Here is a 14032-nt window from a genome sequence, read left to right as displayed (position 1 = left end):
ATCACACTTCTGTGAAATCAAACTGTCCACTTAGGAAGCAACACTGATTGACAATAAATTTCACATGCTGTTGTGCAAATGGAATAGACAAAAGGTGGAAATTATAAGCAATTAGCAAGACACCCCCAATAAAGCAGTGGTTCTGCAGGTGGTGACCACAGACCACTTCTCAGTTCCTATGCTTCCTGGCTGATGTTTTGGTCACTTTTGAATGCTGGCGGTGCTTTCACTCGTGGTAGCATGAGACGGAGTCTACAACCCACACAAGTGGCTCAGGTAGTGCAGCTCATCCAGGATGACACATCAATGCGAGCTGTGGCAAGAAGGTTTGCTGTGTCTGTCAGCATAGTGTCCAGAGCATGGAGGCGCTACCAGGAGACAGGCCAGTACATCAGGAGACGTGGAGGAGGCCGTAGGAGGGCAACAACCCAGCAGCAGGACCGCTACCTCCGCCAACACCGTGCAGGACGTTTGGCATTTGCCAGAGAACACCAAGATTGGCAAATTCGCCACTGGCGCCCTGTGCTCTTCACAGATGAAAGCAGGTCCACACTGAGCACATGAGCACGTGACAGAGTCTGGAGACGCCGTGGAGAACGTTCTGCTGCCTGCAACATCCTCCAGCATGACCAGTTTGGCGGTGGGTCAGTCATGGTGTGGGGTGGCATTTCTTTGGGGGGCCGCACAGCCCTCCATGTGCTTGCCAGAGGTAGCCTGACTGCCATTAGGTACCGAGATGAGATCCTCAGACCCCTTGTGAGACTATATGCTGGTGCGGTTGGCCCTGGGTTCCTCCTAATGCAAGACAATGCTAGACCTCATGTGGCTGGAGTGTGTCAGCAGTTCCTGCAAGAGGAAGGCATTGATGCTATGGACTGGCCCGCCCGTTCCCCAGACCTGAATCCAATTGAGCACATCCTGTCTCGCTCCATCCACCAACGCCACGTTGCACCACAGACTGTCCAGGAGTTGGCGGATGCTTTAGTCCAGGTCTGGAAGGAGATCCCTCAGGAGACCATCCGCCACCTCATCAGGAGCATGCCCAGGCGTTGTAGGGAGGTCATACAGGCACGTGGAGGCCACACACACTACTGAGCCTCATTTTGACTTGTTTTAAGGACATTACATCAAAGTTGGATCAGCCTGTAGTGTGGTTTTCCACTTTAATTTTGAGTGTGACTCCAAATCCAGACCTCCATGGGTTGATAAATTAGATTTACATTGATCATTGTGTAATTTTGTTGTCAGCACATTCAACTACGTAAAGAAAAAAGTATTTAATAAGAATATTTCATTCATTCAGATCTAGGATGTGTTATTTTAGTGTTCCCTTTATTTTTTTGAGCAGTGTATTTCTTCTCTCTCGATGGTCGGGCAATGTTGTTTCATCTGGCTCACGCGCCATTTTGTGCGTGTTCAACTTTTGAATTGGATTTGACACCATACATGTGATTACTACAAACCTAGACAGGGATGTGTGCGCATATGTAGCCATAGACGTGTTGGTTGTTTAGCAACAAGACCGACTCATGCGCAACTATGGGGCAAAACAGACGGGGTTGGCTTAGAATGTTGACATGTAATCTGCATTTCATCTCCAATGTTTATTGAAAGCATTTGCACAATAAGCACTTCTCTCATATCACTACAGTTGTTGATAATATGGCTAAAATTAGCTAGCTAAGCATTGATATGAAATCAGTCCGATACCCCACATGGCAGTTTGTCATTCTTGCTAGCAATCTAGCCATCCAGAATCACAACATGCTGACTTCTGCCCCATGGAAGCACACACATGGTTTAGCTAACATCGTCACGAAAACAATCCAAAGGCCGGCAGATAGCGATTTTGAGTCTTTTCACCTTATCATCCAGAGAATTGATGCAGCCGGTACACTCATATCCCGTGGACTTGTTTGTACATAAAACATTCTCCATTCAGGCTGCAACGGTATGGATTTCCTCATTTACCCGATCTAATGGCGAGAAGGTGAAAAAATAGAAAATATGCACTCATTACGAAACTCAATTTCCCACCTGCTAATGCTACTTCCTGACATTGTGTACAGCGTTCAGACCTAGTGTAAACCGAGTGCTGCAACCTGATTGGCTGAATGTGATACACAACATCTGGGACTAGCATTTAGCCACTCTAGCATGGTGGTGGAAAATGGTGTTTCATCAAGTCTCCATATTTTCACCATTAAATCGAGTTAAGGAAATCTACACCTTTGCAGCCTAAATGGAGAATGTTTTACGTACGAACCAGTCCGTGGGGATAGGTGTAGAGCCGGCTGCATAGATTCCTTTTGGACGGTAAGATGAAACAACTCAATATCGCCATCTGCCAGCCTTTCGGGCAACAGTAGCCGATGTGAAATGACTAACCAGGTTGAGACAAGGAGAGGGCCTGAAAGAACAGTGTTATACATACACAAAACCATAACACCAACTATTTTATTCTACTTTTATTTAGTTTCACTTATACTTTTCTCTCATAACTGTAGTTATATGAAAAGGGGAAACATTTTATTGACTGGCCACAACAAAAAATTACAAAAATAAAGTGTGAGATGCACTCAGGCCACAATCTTATCAAATGTACATCTTGTTACATTAAAGCACAATTGTGGGGCAGGAGGGATTAACATTTCAATAGTGATGTACATGATCGTTTATGTACATTCAACAGAGTTTTACGTTCGAAAGCTTTTCCACAGTCCAAGCATTTATAAGGCTTCTCGTTTGAGTGTGTAGACATGTGTCTCTTCAGGGAGTCATGGTAGTTAAAGCTTTTGTCACAGAGGGAACATGAATACGGCTTTTCCCCTGTATGAGTCCGGTAGTGCGTAGTGAGATAATTGGCTTGAACAAAGCCCTTTCCACAGACGTTGCACTTGAACGGCCGCTCTCCAGTATGGTATCTCGTGTGTATCCTCAGTTCAGCTCTCGACCTGAAAGCCTTATCACAACTCTTATGATTGCATTTAAAAGGTCTCTCCCCCGTGTGAATCAGATCATGCCTTTTCAATGCATTTGCACAAACAAACTGCTTGCCACAGTACGTACACGGGTAACGCACCCCGCCATGCTTAGTCTTCTCGTGGTTCGCACGGGAATTACTAAGCCTGAAGGGTTTCCCACAATGGCGACACGGGAAACGACACTCTGTGGATTTTTCACCATGGCTATTCTGCATGTGTTGTTTTAGGTCAATGTTGGTACAGAAGGCCTTACCACACTCCCAGCAGAGACAAGGCCTGTCGTCAGAGTGCCTTTTCTCATGTTCGACTAGGTCGTAATTGTAGATGAATCTCTTTGGACACTGGGAGCACTGTAAGGGGAGGTTCCCGGTGTGAACCATCTCGTGTTTGATGAGTGAATGGAACTTCTTGTAGCTTTTCGGACAGTGGGTGCAGACGAACGGTCCGCTGAACTTATGGACATCCAGATAGTGTGTTCTAAGGTTTGTAAGCATGAAGCTCTCCTCACACATGCTGCACTGAACGGGCCTGTGCCAAAGCTTGTGTCTGGTTAAAGTTTCTAAGTCAGGCAATACCTTCCTGCACCCTGTGCAGTAGAGCGGGCCGTGGATAAGTTTGTGTTTCCTCAGTTTTGATTGGATCGTGAATGTCTTCTCACATTTGTCACACTCAAAACGTATGTTGAAGCTGTCGAGCTCAGCAGCGTCAACTGTCCGAACCTTGCAATAGCGTCTGAGATGGACCCTCAAACCTCCGCTGTGTATGAACTTCATCCCACACTGAGGATGAGGGCAGGAGAAAGGGCGCTCGCCTGAGTGAGTTCTCATGTGATACTCAAAGGCTCCAGCAGTCACGTATTTACCACAAATACGGCACATATGTTTTGGTTTTTGGAAGGTTTTTCGGTTTGACTTCTTTGCTGTGCTGGAGCACTTTGGTCTTTTGATCTGGCTGAGTTCTGGGTCGTAAGATGGGTCCTGGGGAGCACTGGTGGAGGATGAGTCACTGTCCTCAAGTCTTGCCTCAAGAGTAACACCACTGGACGGCTCTGTGTCTTCTCCCTCAGCTGACGGTTTCTGGACTGCTTTCGCTTCTTCGAGTGAATAGTGACGATTCGCAGAGTGAATCTTCATGTGGGTACTCAAGTATCCAATGCGATGCACAATCTTGCCGCACACCTTGCACGTTCTACGGTCTATTGAGGATTGTGCGAATTCTGCCTCACACATAGTAAACGGAGCACTACTGCCCTCTCCAGAGGGAACCTCCTCTTGTTGCCCAGTTCCAAACAGACATGACTTTCTGTGAGTTTGCAAAGTGTACAAGTGCTTGAAAGTCTTCTGACAATTGCGACACTGATAGGTGCGACCGTTCTTATGGGTTTGCATGTGCTTTTTCATGTCTGAAAAGCGGGATAAGACACGTCCACACACTGTGCACATATTGGGGTTTTGGGGTGTTTTAACTCTCTTGCAGACACGTTTTTTCTGTTCTGAAAATTCAGTTTTGGTTTGTTTCAATTCTCGTGCTAGCAATGTCTTCATCTTACGCCCCCTGTTTCTTCTCACTGGTTTTAAGGGCAATGTCAGGTTAGCGGTGTCAATCCTTTGTAGCTCCACTGAGGGCTTGTGAAGCATGGACGATATGATCGTATCAGACAGGTCTATGCTATTCATTTGTGGAGGGCTAGGTGTTCGGTGTTTTTTCCCATCAGGTATGCCACTGGCGTCATTTCTTTCTCTTTTGAGCCCTTTGAGTTTATTGGTTTTGACTAAAGGCGCCATCTTCCCATCTTCCCCTAAAACCAACACTGTTTCATACACTGGTTCCACCTGTTCAGTCTCAGCAAACTCTGAATGATCTTCTTCCTCATCATCATTAATAACTGAGGATGCTTTTTCCTTTCTCTTACATTCCACCCTCTCCTCTTCTGTTACATCCATACTTGTCCCGGGTTCCATCTCTGTGTACTTTGCCAGTGTTGCTGAGTCCACCTCCAACTCTTTGGTGAATGTATCCATAAAGACGTTCAAGGATGATACGTGCGTTTCTGAATCTGTCTGTTCGGTTGCAATCACCACCCTTTCTACTGGAGGGAGACAGAGAGCTGAGAGAATGCAGTCCCCATCGGAAGAAGACAGAGTATCTAGAAAGGGAAGAGGATAAATAACTTTGTATAGTGAAATTTTTTTTGTCCCTACAGAAGAAACGCCAACATATACATGGGTCCTGTGAAATTGCCTACCATGGTTGTCCAGCTGGCCGAGGTCTCTGTGGTACTGAAGCAGGGTTTTCAGCTGCTGAGGGTGAGACACTGACTCAACACATTCCTCAAGAAGAGAGGGGGAGTCGCTGAGCAGCAAGGCAGCCTGACACAATGAGGAATACAGAGTTAGAAGGAATATAGGTAGAATTCACAATTGCGTAAGTGTCAAGTCCATGGTTCCTCTATATAATTGTATTTCTACTAGTACCTGTTGGAAGTTTGACACAGGAAGTAGCTTCTCCAGTCTCGAAAGGAATTGCCACATGAGTTTCTGTATGGCTGCATCATAACTGGGACCAAATTCTACAGGAAAAACTTCCTAAAAGAGAGTTTTTTTAAATTGTATTATTTCACCTTTATTTAACCAGGTAGGCCAGTTGAGAACAAGTTCGCATTTACAATTGCGACCTGGTCAAGATAAAGCAATGCAGTGCGACAAAAAAAAAACAGTTACACATGGGATAAACAAACACAGTCAATAACACAATAGAAAGTATATATACAGTGTGTGCAAATGTAGTAAGATTAGGGCGGTATGGCAATAAATAGGCCATATTGGCAAAATAATTACAATTTAGCAATTAAACACTGGCGTGATAGATGTGCAAGTAGAGATAATGGGGTGCAAAGGAGCAAAAAATAAATAACATGGGGATGAGGTAGTTGGGTGGGTTATTTACAGATGGGCTGTGAACAGGTGCAATGATCGGTAAGCTGCTCTGACAGCTGATGCTTAAAGTTAGTGAGGGAGATGAGTCTCCAACGTCAGTGATTTTTGCATTTAATTCCAGTCACTGGCAGCAGAGAACTGGAAAGAAAGGCAGCCAAAGGAGTTGGCTTTGGGGATGACCAGTGAAACAAACCTGCTGGAGCACGTGCTGCTATGGTGACCAGTGAGCTGAGATAAGGCGGGGCTTTACCGTGCAAAGACTTAGATGACCTGGAGCCAGTGGGTTTGGCAACGAATATGAAGCGAGGGCCAGCCAACGAGAGCATACAAGTTGCAGTGGTGGGTAGTATATGGGGCTTTGGTGACGAAACGGATGGCACTGTGATAGAAAATTGGATGTAGTCTGAGTAGAGAGTTGGAGGCTATTTTGTAAATGACATCACCAAAGTCAAGGATCGGTAGGATAGTCAGTTTTACGAGGGTATGTTTGGCAGCATGAGTGAAGGATGCTTTGTTGCGAAATAGGAAGCCGATTCTAGATTTAATTTTGGATTGGAGATGCTTAATATGAGTCTGGAAGGAGAGTTTACAGTTTAACCAGACACTTAGAATATGTGGACAACTACAAATACCTAAGTCAGAACCATCCAGAGTAGTGATGCTAGACTGTGTTTCCTAGCCTCAGTGCAGTGGGCAGCTGGGAGGAGGTGCTCTTATTCTCAAATGGACTTTAGTGTCTGAGAACTTTTTGGAGTTTGTGCTACAGGATGCAAATTTCTGTTTGAAAAAGCTAGAATTAGCTTTCCTAACTGCCTGTGTATATTGGTTCCTAACTTCCCTGAAAAGTTGCATAGCGTGGGGGCTATTCGATGCTAATGCAGTACGCCACAGGATGTTTTTGTGCTGGTCAAGGGCAGTCAAGTCTGAAGTGAACCAAGGGCTATATCTGTTCTTAGTTCAACATTTTTTGAATGGGGCATGCTTATTTAAGATGGTGAGGAAAGCACTTTTAAAGAATAACCAGGCATCCTCTACTGACGGAATGAGGTCAATATTCTTCCAGGATACCTGTGCCAGGTCGATTAGAAAGGCCTTCTCGCTGAAGTGTTTTAGGGAGCATTTGACAGTGATGACGGGTGGTCGTTTGACCGCGGACCCATAACGGACACAGGCAATGAGGCAGTGATCGCTGAGATCCTGGTTGAAGACAGCAGAGGTGTATTTAGAGGGCAGGTTGGTCAGGATGATATCTTTACTCATATTCCTATGAGTAAAGGAATATGAGCCATCTCCTGAGATTTTTCATTTGTGGAAACACACAGCAGTCACATGGAAATGACCCACAACTATTCCATACCCACTGACCTGGAAGAAATGTTCCCTCTCCTCTGGGTCTTTCAGAAGGGTTTGAACCAGCCCCAGGAAGTTGGATTCAGATAATCCTACCTCTGCATCAGTCGCCTTAAACACAGAATATAAATGTTTCCTTAAATCAGGACATCCTAAATGATAGCTTTTCATTTAGGCTGCATATGTTTTTGACATAATGGATCAGTCATATCAGAAATATTTATGACTGACAGACATTAGCGGATTCTCTGCCCGTGAGGAACTCACTTGTGTCCTCCAGAGAGGTGTAAGGGTCTGTATCCTGTCCAGGTGTGGCTGAATGGTCTGGAGGTCTGTGAACGGCTTCGAGAGACACAACTCCAGGACCAGCTGAAAGCAGAGCAAACCAGTCAGAAAATGTAGAGGGGAAGACATACATGACTAAAAATGTTCATCTCATCTTTCCCCACATGAGCACTAGTTCCGTCCCTCCCTCTCACCCGTGCTCGAAGACCCAGAATAAGTTGGGCCCTCTGACTGTCATTCAGAAGCTCTGGAACCATCTCTGTAACCATGGTAACAAACTCCTCCAGCATCCCATAATCCATCACGTGTCTCTGCTGGATCGTTTGCCAGATGGCTGCTGAGACCAGCCGCAGTGGTGGGACCATGAGGCGCAGAGCGGGGAGAGGAAGAGGTGGAACTGAAATAGAGAATTTGGTTTTGATGAGGACAGCAATGCATTTTGTTACAACTGATTCAGTTACGTTCAGGGTTGAACAACGCAAAAATGGGTGCTAGTGGTAAAAATAAAATGTGTTTGAGCCAATACTAGCCAGATCGTTCTGACCTGAGATTCAGGCAGTAAATACAAACTTTCAGGTCGGAACGCTCGGCTGCCTAAATGAGGGAAGTGTGGAGCCGGCACGGGATATGGCTGAGAAAACGTACCTCATCCAGAGATGAAAGATGTCGCTGTACTCCTAATTATCCTATTATCCAAAATGATATTTCAAGAAGATTGAACACTGCTAGTTCTTAATTAAAACTGCCTGTGTCCTCATGCTAGGTAGCAGAAGCCACAGCAGCTATTTTGGAATGACACGTTGCGTTGAGCAACAAAGGATAGTCAGACAATCAGGCTCCTTTGTTGTTTAGCACAACATTATGTGCCATTCCAAAATGGCTGCTGTGGCTTCTGCTACCTAGCATGCGGATGAAAAAGGCAGTTTAATTACAAACTAGCAATATTTCAATATTCAATTTAGGATAATTAGGAGGACAGCGACATCTTCGATCTCTGGATTGAGGTAAATTTTCCCAGCCATATCCCGCCCTGCACTGTCCACCTTAAACCCCAAGACCCAACATTGGAAAAACAAGTTTCCTAAATTGCATCCTGTATAGGTCCTAATTTTTTTTTTTTTAAGTCAAACATTACATAGTGCATCTCCTTAGACCCAGATGTATCCATTAGTAGTATTTGTTATGTGTCAGTATATTTGTGGCATCATCCCCCAGTCGGGGAAAAGCCCACTCAGTTTTCCCCGAGTTCCAGTTGTTTTGAACACTGCAATTGTTATCTTGGTGCTGTTGAAAATTGTGTTTTACCGGAATAAAAAGTCAGTTACCTGAGACAATTCTCATCTGGCTATAACCTACCTGCTGAAAAGGAGCTTACAATAGATTTGATTTCGACTGTTCAGGTTCACTATTGACAGGTTTTGCTTTATACAAAAGTGTATACGGTCATTTTTAGATGAACAGGGTAAAGTTGATAATTTCATGACGAGGAATCACTTTTTCAAGGTGCACTGCATGGCCAAAGCGGGAGGTGAAAAGAAGCTCAACTTCCAAACGGTCAAAACCATTTGATTTCAAGATGGGGAGGTGAAATCCAAAGTTGTACTAAACATTGGGGGGTTGGGGTAGAGCAACATTAATAGCACAGACAGATTTGAGCTCCCATCAATGTAATTGCATCATTTCCAATCCCCAATATATTTTGTTATAATACACACACACACACACACACACTACCAGTCGTAAGTTTGGACACACCAACTCATTCAAGGGTTTTTCTTTTTTTATTACAATTTTATACATTGTAGAATAATAGTGAAGACATCAAAACTATGAAATAACACAAGGAATCATGTAGTAACCAAAACAGTCTTACACAAATAAAAATCTTATATTTGAGATTCTTCAAAGTAGCCACCCTTTGCCTTGACATCTTTGCCCACTCTTGGCATTCTCTCAACCAGCTTCACCTGGATTGCTTTTCCAACAGTTTTGAAGGAGTTCCCACATATGCTGAGCACTTGCTGGCTGCTTTTCCGTCACTCTTCGGTCCAAATCATCCCAAACCATCTCAATTGGGTTGAGGTCAGGTGATTGTGGAGGCCAGGTCATCTGATGCAGCACTCCATCACCTTACTTCTTGGTCAAATAGCCCTTACACGGCTGGAGGTGTGTTTTGGGTCATTGTCCCGTTGAAAAACAAATGAATGTCCCACTAAGCCTAAACCAGATGGAATGGCGTATTGCTGCAGAATACTGTGGTAGCCATGCTGGTTAAGTGTGCCTTGAATTCTAAATAAATCACAGACAGCGTCACCAGCAAAGCATCCCCACACCATAACACCACCTCCTCCATGCTTCACGGTGGGAACCACCACCAAACAGACCTCTGTTTAAAAGCTGACAGTGTTTTTATATTATTTTATTTTATTTTGAATCCTGCGTCTGTTGGGCTAAATTGCTGTGAGCACTGCTATCGGTCCCGGGATCCTGCCAGATTCCATATAGGGGGAGAGGCACGAAAGCCCAGCTAGCCTAGCTGGCTCGGCGGTCTCAAACGGAGGCCGCTATTGAACGTTTCCAACATTGCAGGAGCTGCGTTTACTTTGTTTTGTTCCGAGACAATGTGGACCGCGTTGACTTTCAATGTAGCAACTGCTTGCGGAGGACTACAGGAGCGAAGTAGCTACTCTTAGCAAGCAAGTAGCAAACCTACATAAGCTACTGGGGAACCCACACCCACCTACTTTTTCTATCACCCCAGTTTATTGAATCAGATGGCTCATTCATCACAAAGCCCACTGATATTGCAAACTACTTTAATGACTTTTTCATTGTCAAGATAAGCAAACATAGGGATGGCATGCCAGCAACAAAACGCTGACACTACACATCCAAGTATATCGGACCAAATTATGAAAGACAAGAATTGTACTTTTGAATTCCGTAAAGTCAGTGTGGAAGAGGTGAAAAAAAATTGTTGTCTATCAAGAATGACAATCTAGATGAAAAATTACTGAGGATAATAGCAGACGACATTGCCACTCCTATTTGCCACATTTTCAATTTATGCCTACTAGAGAACGTGTGCCCTCAGGCCTGGAGGGAAGCTAAAGTCATTCCGCTACCCAAGAATAGTAAAGCCCCCTTCACTGGCTCAAATAGCCGACCAATCAGCCGGTTACCAACCCATAGTAAACTTCTGGGGGGGAAAAAATGGTGTTTGACCAGATACAATGCTATTTTACAGTAAGCACATTGACAACAGAATTTCAGCATGCTTATAGGGAAGGACACTCAACAAGCACAGCACTTACACAAATGACTGAGGGGACTGTGAAGCAACAAACATTGGCACACACACAGATTTAGTAATGTAGATATGTGGTAGTGATGTAGTAGGGGCCTGAGTGCACACAGTGTGTTGTGAAATCTGAATGTATTGTAATGTTTTAAATTTGTATAAACTGCCTTAAATTTTGCTGGACCCCAGGAAGAGTAGCTGATGGGGATCCATAATAAATACAAAATACATAACTTTAACCCATTTCATAAGAGATGCACCAAAATTGAAATATTCCAGACATTTATAAATAAATTCCAGTCATACTTTATCAACAGCCTTTTCAGCTATGAATACAAAGCCAGGTTTCCCAGATTTGTCATAGTGTTCTATTGTTTGCAGTACTCGTCTTATATTATCTCCAATGTATCATCCATGTAAAAAACCTGTCCGATTAGGATGAATAATATCCAACAATAGCTTTTTAATTCTATGCGCTATGCATTTTGCTCAAATTTGTAAGAGGCCTCCAATTTTTTCAATGGACTAGATATTTATATTTACAATTATCTTCAGTTAGTGGAGATAGGGATATACGAAAAATGTGCTTAAAGTACTTTGCCTCTCAAAATATATTTGGTGAACCATGGGTGACTCCATTTGTAACAAGTTTCAGTAAATTCTTTTTGGTAGCATTTCTAGGTTGATGGAAAAAATTATTTCATGCATTTTCCCCACATTCCACCGAGTTTGCTTTATTTTTATAATATATATTACACGTGATCTTTCTTGAATAAGTTTCCATTTATTTTTCATCCAACTCACTCTGTGCCTCTATGGTACAGTTTATTGCTATCTGTACCATGAGTCCTTCCATTTCCTTTTTAAAATATGGACTTTTTCTACCTGAATTGCTTTTGTTTTAGTACTGAATTGCATAGCCTCTAAAGACATTTAAAAAGTGTCCTATACAGTAAGGTGATCTGCTGTACCTATGTCTGAAAAAGTCTGTTATAAATTCTTTCCTAATGAACTTGTTTTTAATCATCCAATAGGCTTTGATGATAACATTTCCAATATCCTCACCCATGTGGAAATTCTGTAAGAGTAATATATGCCAATTATTTGATGGTCTGACCGCATTCTGTCCCCAATCAACACTGTATACACACACACATATCTCACTAGGTCAGGATATTAAGCCTCCATATATCTACGAGTTCCAATATAGCCATGACATTCGTGATTTCCTTAAGTGCACGAGGGTGATAGTTTGTAGAGTGATTTCCTTTACGGTCCATTTCATGCATTTAAAACCGTATTATAATCTCCCACCATAATAGTCTTGTATTGATTGTAGGTTTGATAAGATATATTTTCAAAGAAGCATGGATTTCAGTTGTACAACTGACTAGGTATCCTCCTTTCCCTTTCATCATTATTTGGACCGTATAGATGTATTTATTAGGGATCCCATTAGCTGCTGCCAAGGGGTCCAAACACACCAAAGCACCCACATTACATATAAAACAAAACACAGTGACCTGTGTTTGTCCTGAATGAGCTAAAGATAACAGTACATCATATAACATCCCTACACCACCACATATTCACACCACCACCATACAACAATGTGTCTCTTCACAGTCCCCGTTGTTCCATAAGGTGTATTTTTTCCTGCTTTTTAAACCTGGTATTCTCCTGCTTGCATCAGTTACATGATGTGGAATAGAGTTCCATGTAGTCATGGCTCTATGTAGTACTGTGCGCCTCCCATAGTCTGTTCTGGACTTGGTGACTGTAAAGAGACCTCTGGTGGCATGTCTTGTGGGGTATGCATGGGTGTCCGAGCTGTGTGCCAGTACTTTAAAAAACAGACAGCTCGGTATATTCAGCATGTCAACACCTCTTACGAAAACAAGTAATGAAGTCAATCTTTTCCACTTTGAGCCATTAAGAGATTGACATGCATGTCATTAATGTTAGCTCTCCGTATACTTTTAAGGGCCAGCTGTGCTGCCCTGTACTGAGCCAACTGCAACTTTCCCAAGTCCCTCTTTGTGGCACCTGACCACACGACTGAACAGTAGTCTAGGTGCGACAAAACCAGGGCCTGGAGGACCTGCCTTGTTGATAGTGTTGTTAAGGCATAGCAGAGCTTTATTATGGACAGACTTCTCTCCATCTTAGCTATTTTTGTAAACTCATGGTCAAAATACATTGATACAATCCAGGATTACTCCAAGCAGTTTAGTCACCTCAACTTGCTCAATTTCCACATTATTCATTAGGAGACATCACGCCTGTAAACAAATTAGTGTTCAAAAACCATATTAGATAGATTTTTATAAATAATGTTTTGTTGTTGCATTTAACTGCTGAAAATGCTGTTATCAAGGTAATTTCCTTAATAGGTGAAGTCAAAGGTCACCATGTGGGAGACGTCAGAGCTCAGGAATGATAATTAGTAGTAATTACCAGCTGGAGGGGCGTTCAGGTGGATTTTCCCTGTTTGTGTTAAATACCTCCTTCCCACTTCACTTGGTTATGCACGCAGGTTTAAAGTTAAATAAATACAATTAAAAGAGGTATGTTTCCCTGCTCAGGCATTACATGCGTCAACCAATGGTTGCATGCTACGTCATCGACTGCGCAGTCAGGCAACAGATTGCTATAACATAATGGTTAGCTGATACGTAAAATACAATTACGGGCGCTGTAAGATCTGGCATGCGTCCGCAACGCCGGGCAAAGGATCGCGGCCTAACTCTGAGGTTCAGATGTATTTGCTGCCTAAATCAGGTCGGAAAAGTCTGGTTCAGCCAATAATATAATATTGCCAATACATGACTAGCTTGTTGTATTTATTAGGTAAGAGAATAAGCTAATAAAAAAGAGCTATTTGACCCGCACTGTTCCCTAAACTTAGCAAATAGAAAAGGAAGTGAACTTAACTGATAACGTTAGCTAAATAGCTACTATAGCTAGCTTGTCTGTACTAACTAGCTAGGATCAGAATGATTACAAATTGTACTGCATTTTACCATTTTTTACTGAAATGTGTCCTCTCATCGTGCGATCCAAGCTGCAGTCACGTCTATACTTAAGAACTGGGGTGACGTAAGGTTTATCAAAGTTCTTGAATGTGAAGCGCCAAATATTTTCCTCTTCCTCCCTGGAAGCGGGTCATTGCTAGA

The 14032-nt window shown here is 43.1% G+C and overlaps 1 protein-coding gene across 1 annotated transcript; it reads right to left on the bottom strand.

Moving 5' to 3' along the window:
* Positions 1-2453: 2453 nt before the first annotated feature.
* Positions 2454-14032, bottom strand: LOC139580768 (zinc finger protein 709-like). The gene is made up of 7 exons (XM_071409762.1): positions 13880-14032; positions 7750-7952; positions 7538-7639; positions 7286-7381; positions 5459-5569; positions 5230-5353; positions 2454-5130 (listed from the first exon to the last, which is right to left on the bottom strand). Exons 1-7 carry the CDS (start codon positions 13905-13907, stop codon positions 2645-2647), a joined length of 3150 nt encoding a protein of 1049 aa, XP_071265863.1. The 5' UTR covers positions 13908-14032; the 3' UTR covers positions 2454-2644.

This window comes from Salvelinus alpinus, chromosome 7 (assembly GCF_045679555.1).
Source record: "Salvelinus alpinus chromosome 7, SLU_Salpinus.1, whole genome shotgun sequence".
NCBI lineage: Eukaryota > Metazoa > Chordata > Actinopteri > Salmoniformes > Salmonidae > Salvelinus > Salvelinus alpinus.
The sequence above is the reverse complement of the archived record's forward strand: the minus strand, read 5'-3'. Positions and strand labels throughout refer to the sequence as shown.

What these genes read in the sequence shown, in the direction of transcription:
- LOC139580768 (XM_071409762.1), bottom strand. Translation starts at nt 13,907, where the DNA reads ATGAGAGGACACATTTCAGTAAAAAATG. An exon ending in CACCTCTCTGGAGGACACAA is followed by an intron (nt 7,382 to 7,537) that starts GTGAGTTCCTCA and finishes TCTGTGTTTAAG; the next exon opens with GCGACTGATGCAGAGGTAGG. An exon ending in AGAGGGAACATTTCTTCCAG is followed by an intron (nt 5,570 to 7,285) that starts GTCAGTGGGTAT and finishes ACTCTCTTTTAG; the next exon opens with GAAGTTTTTCCTGTAGAATT.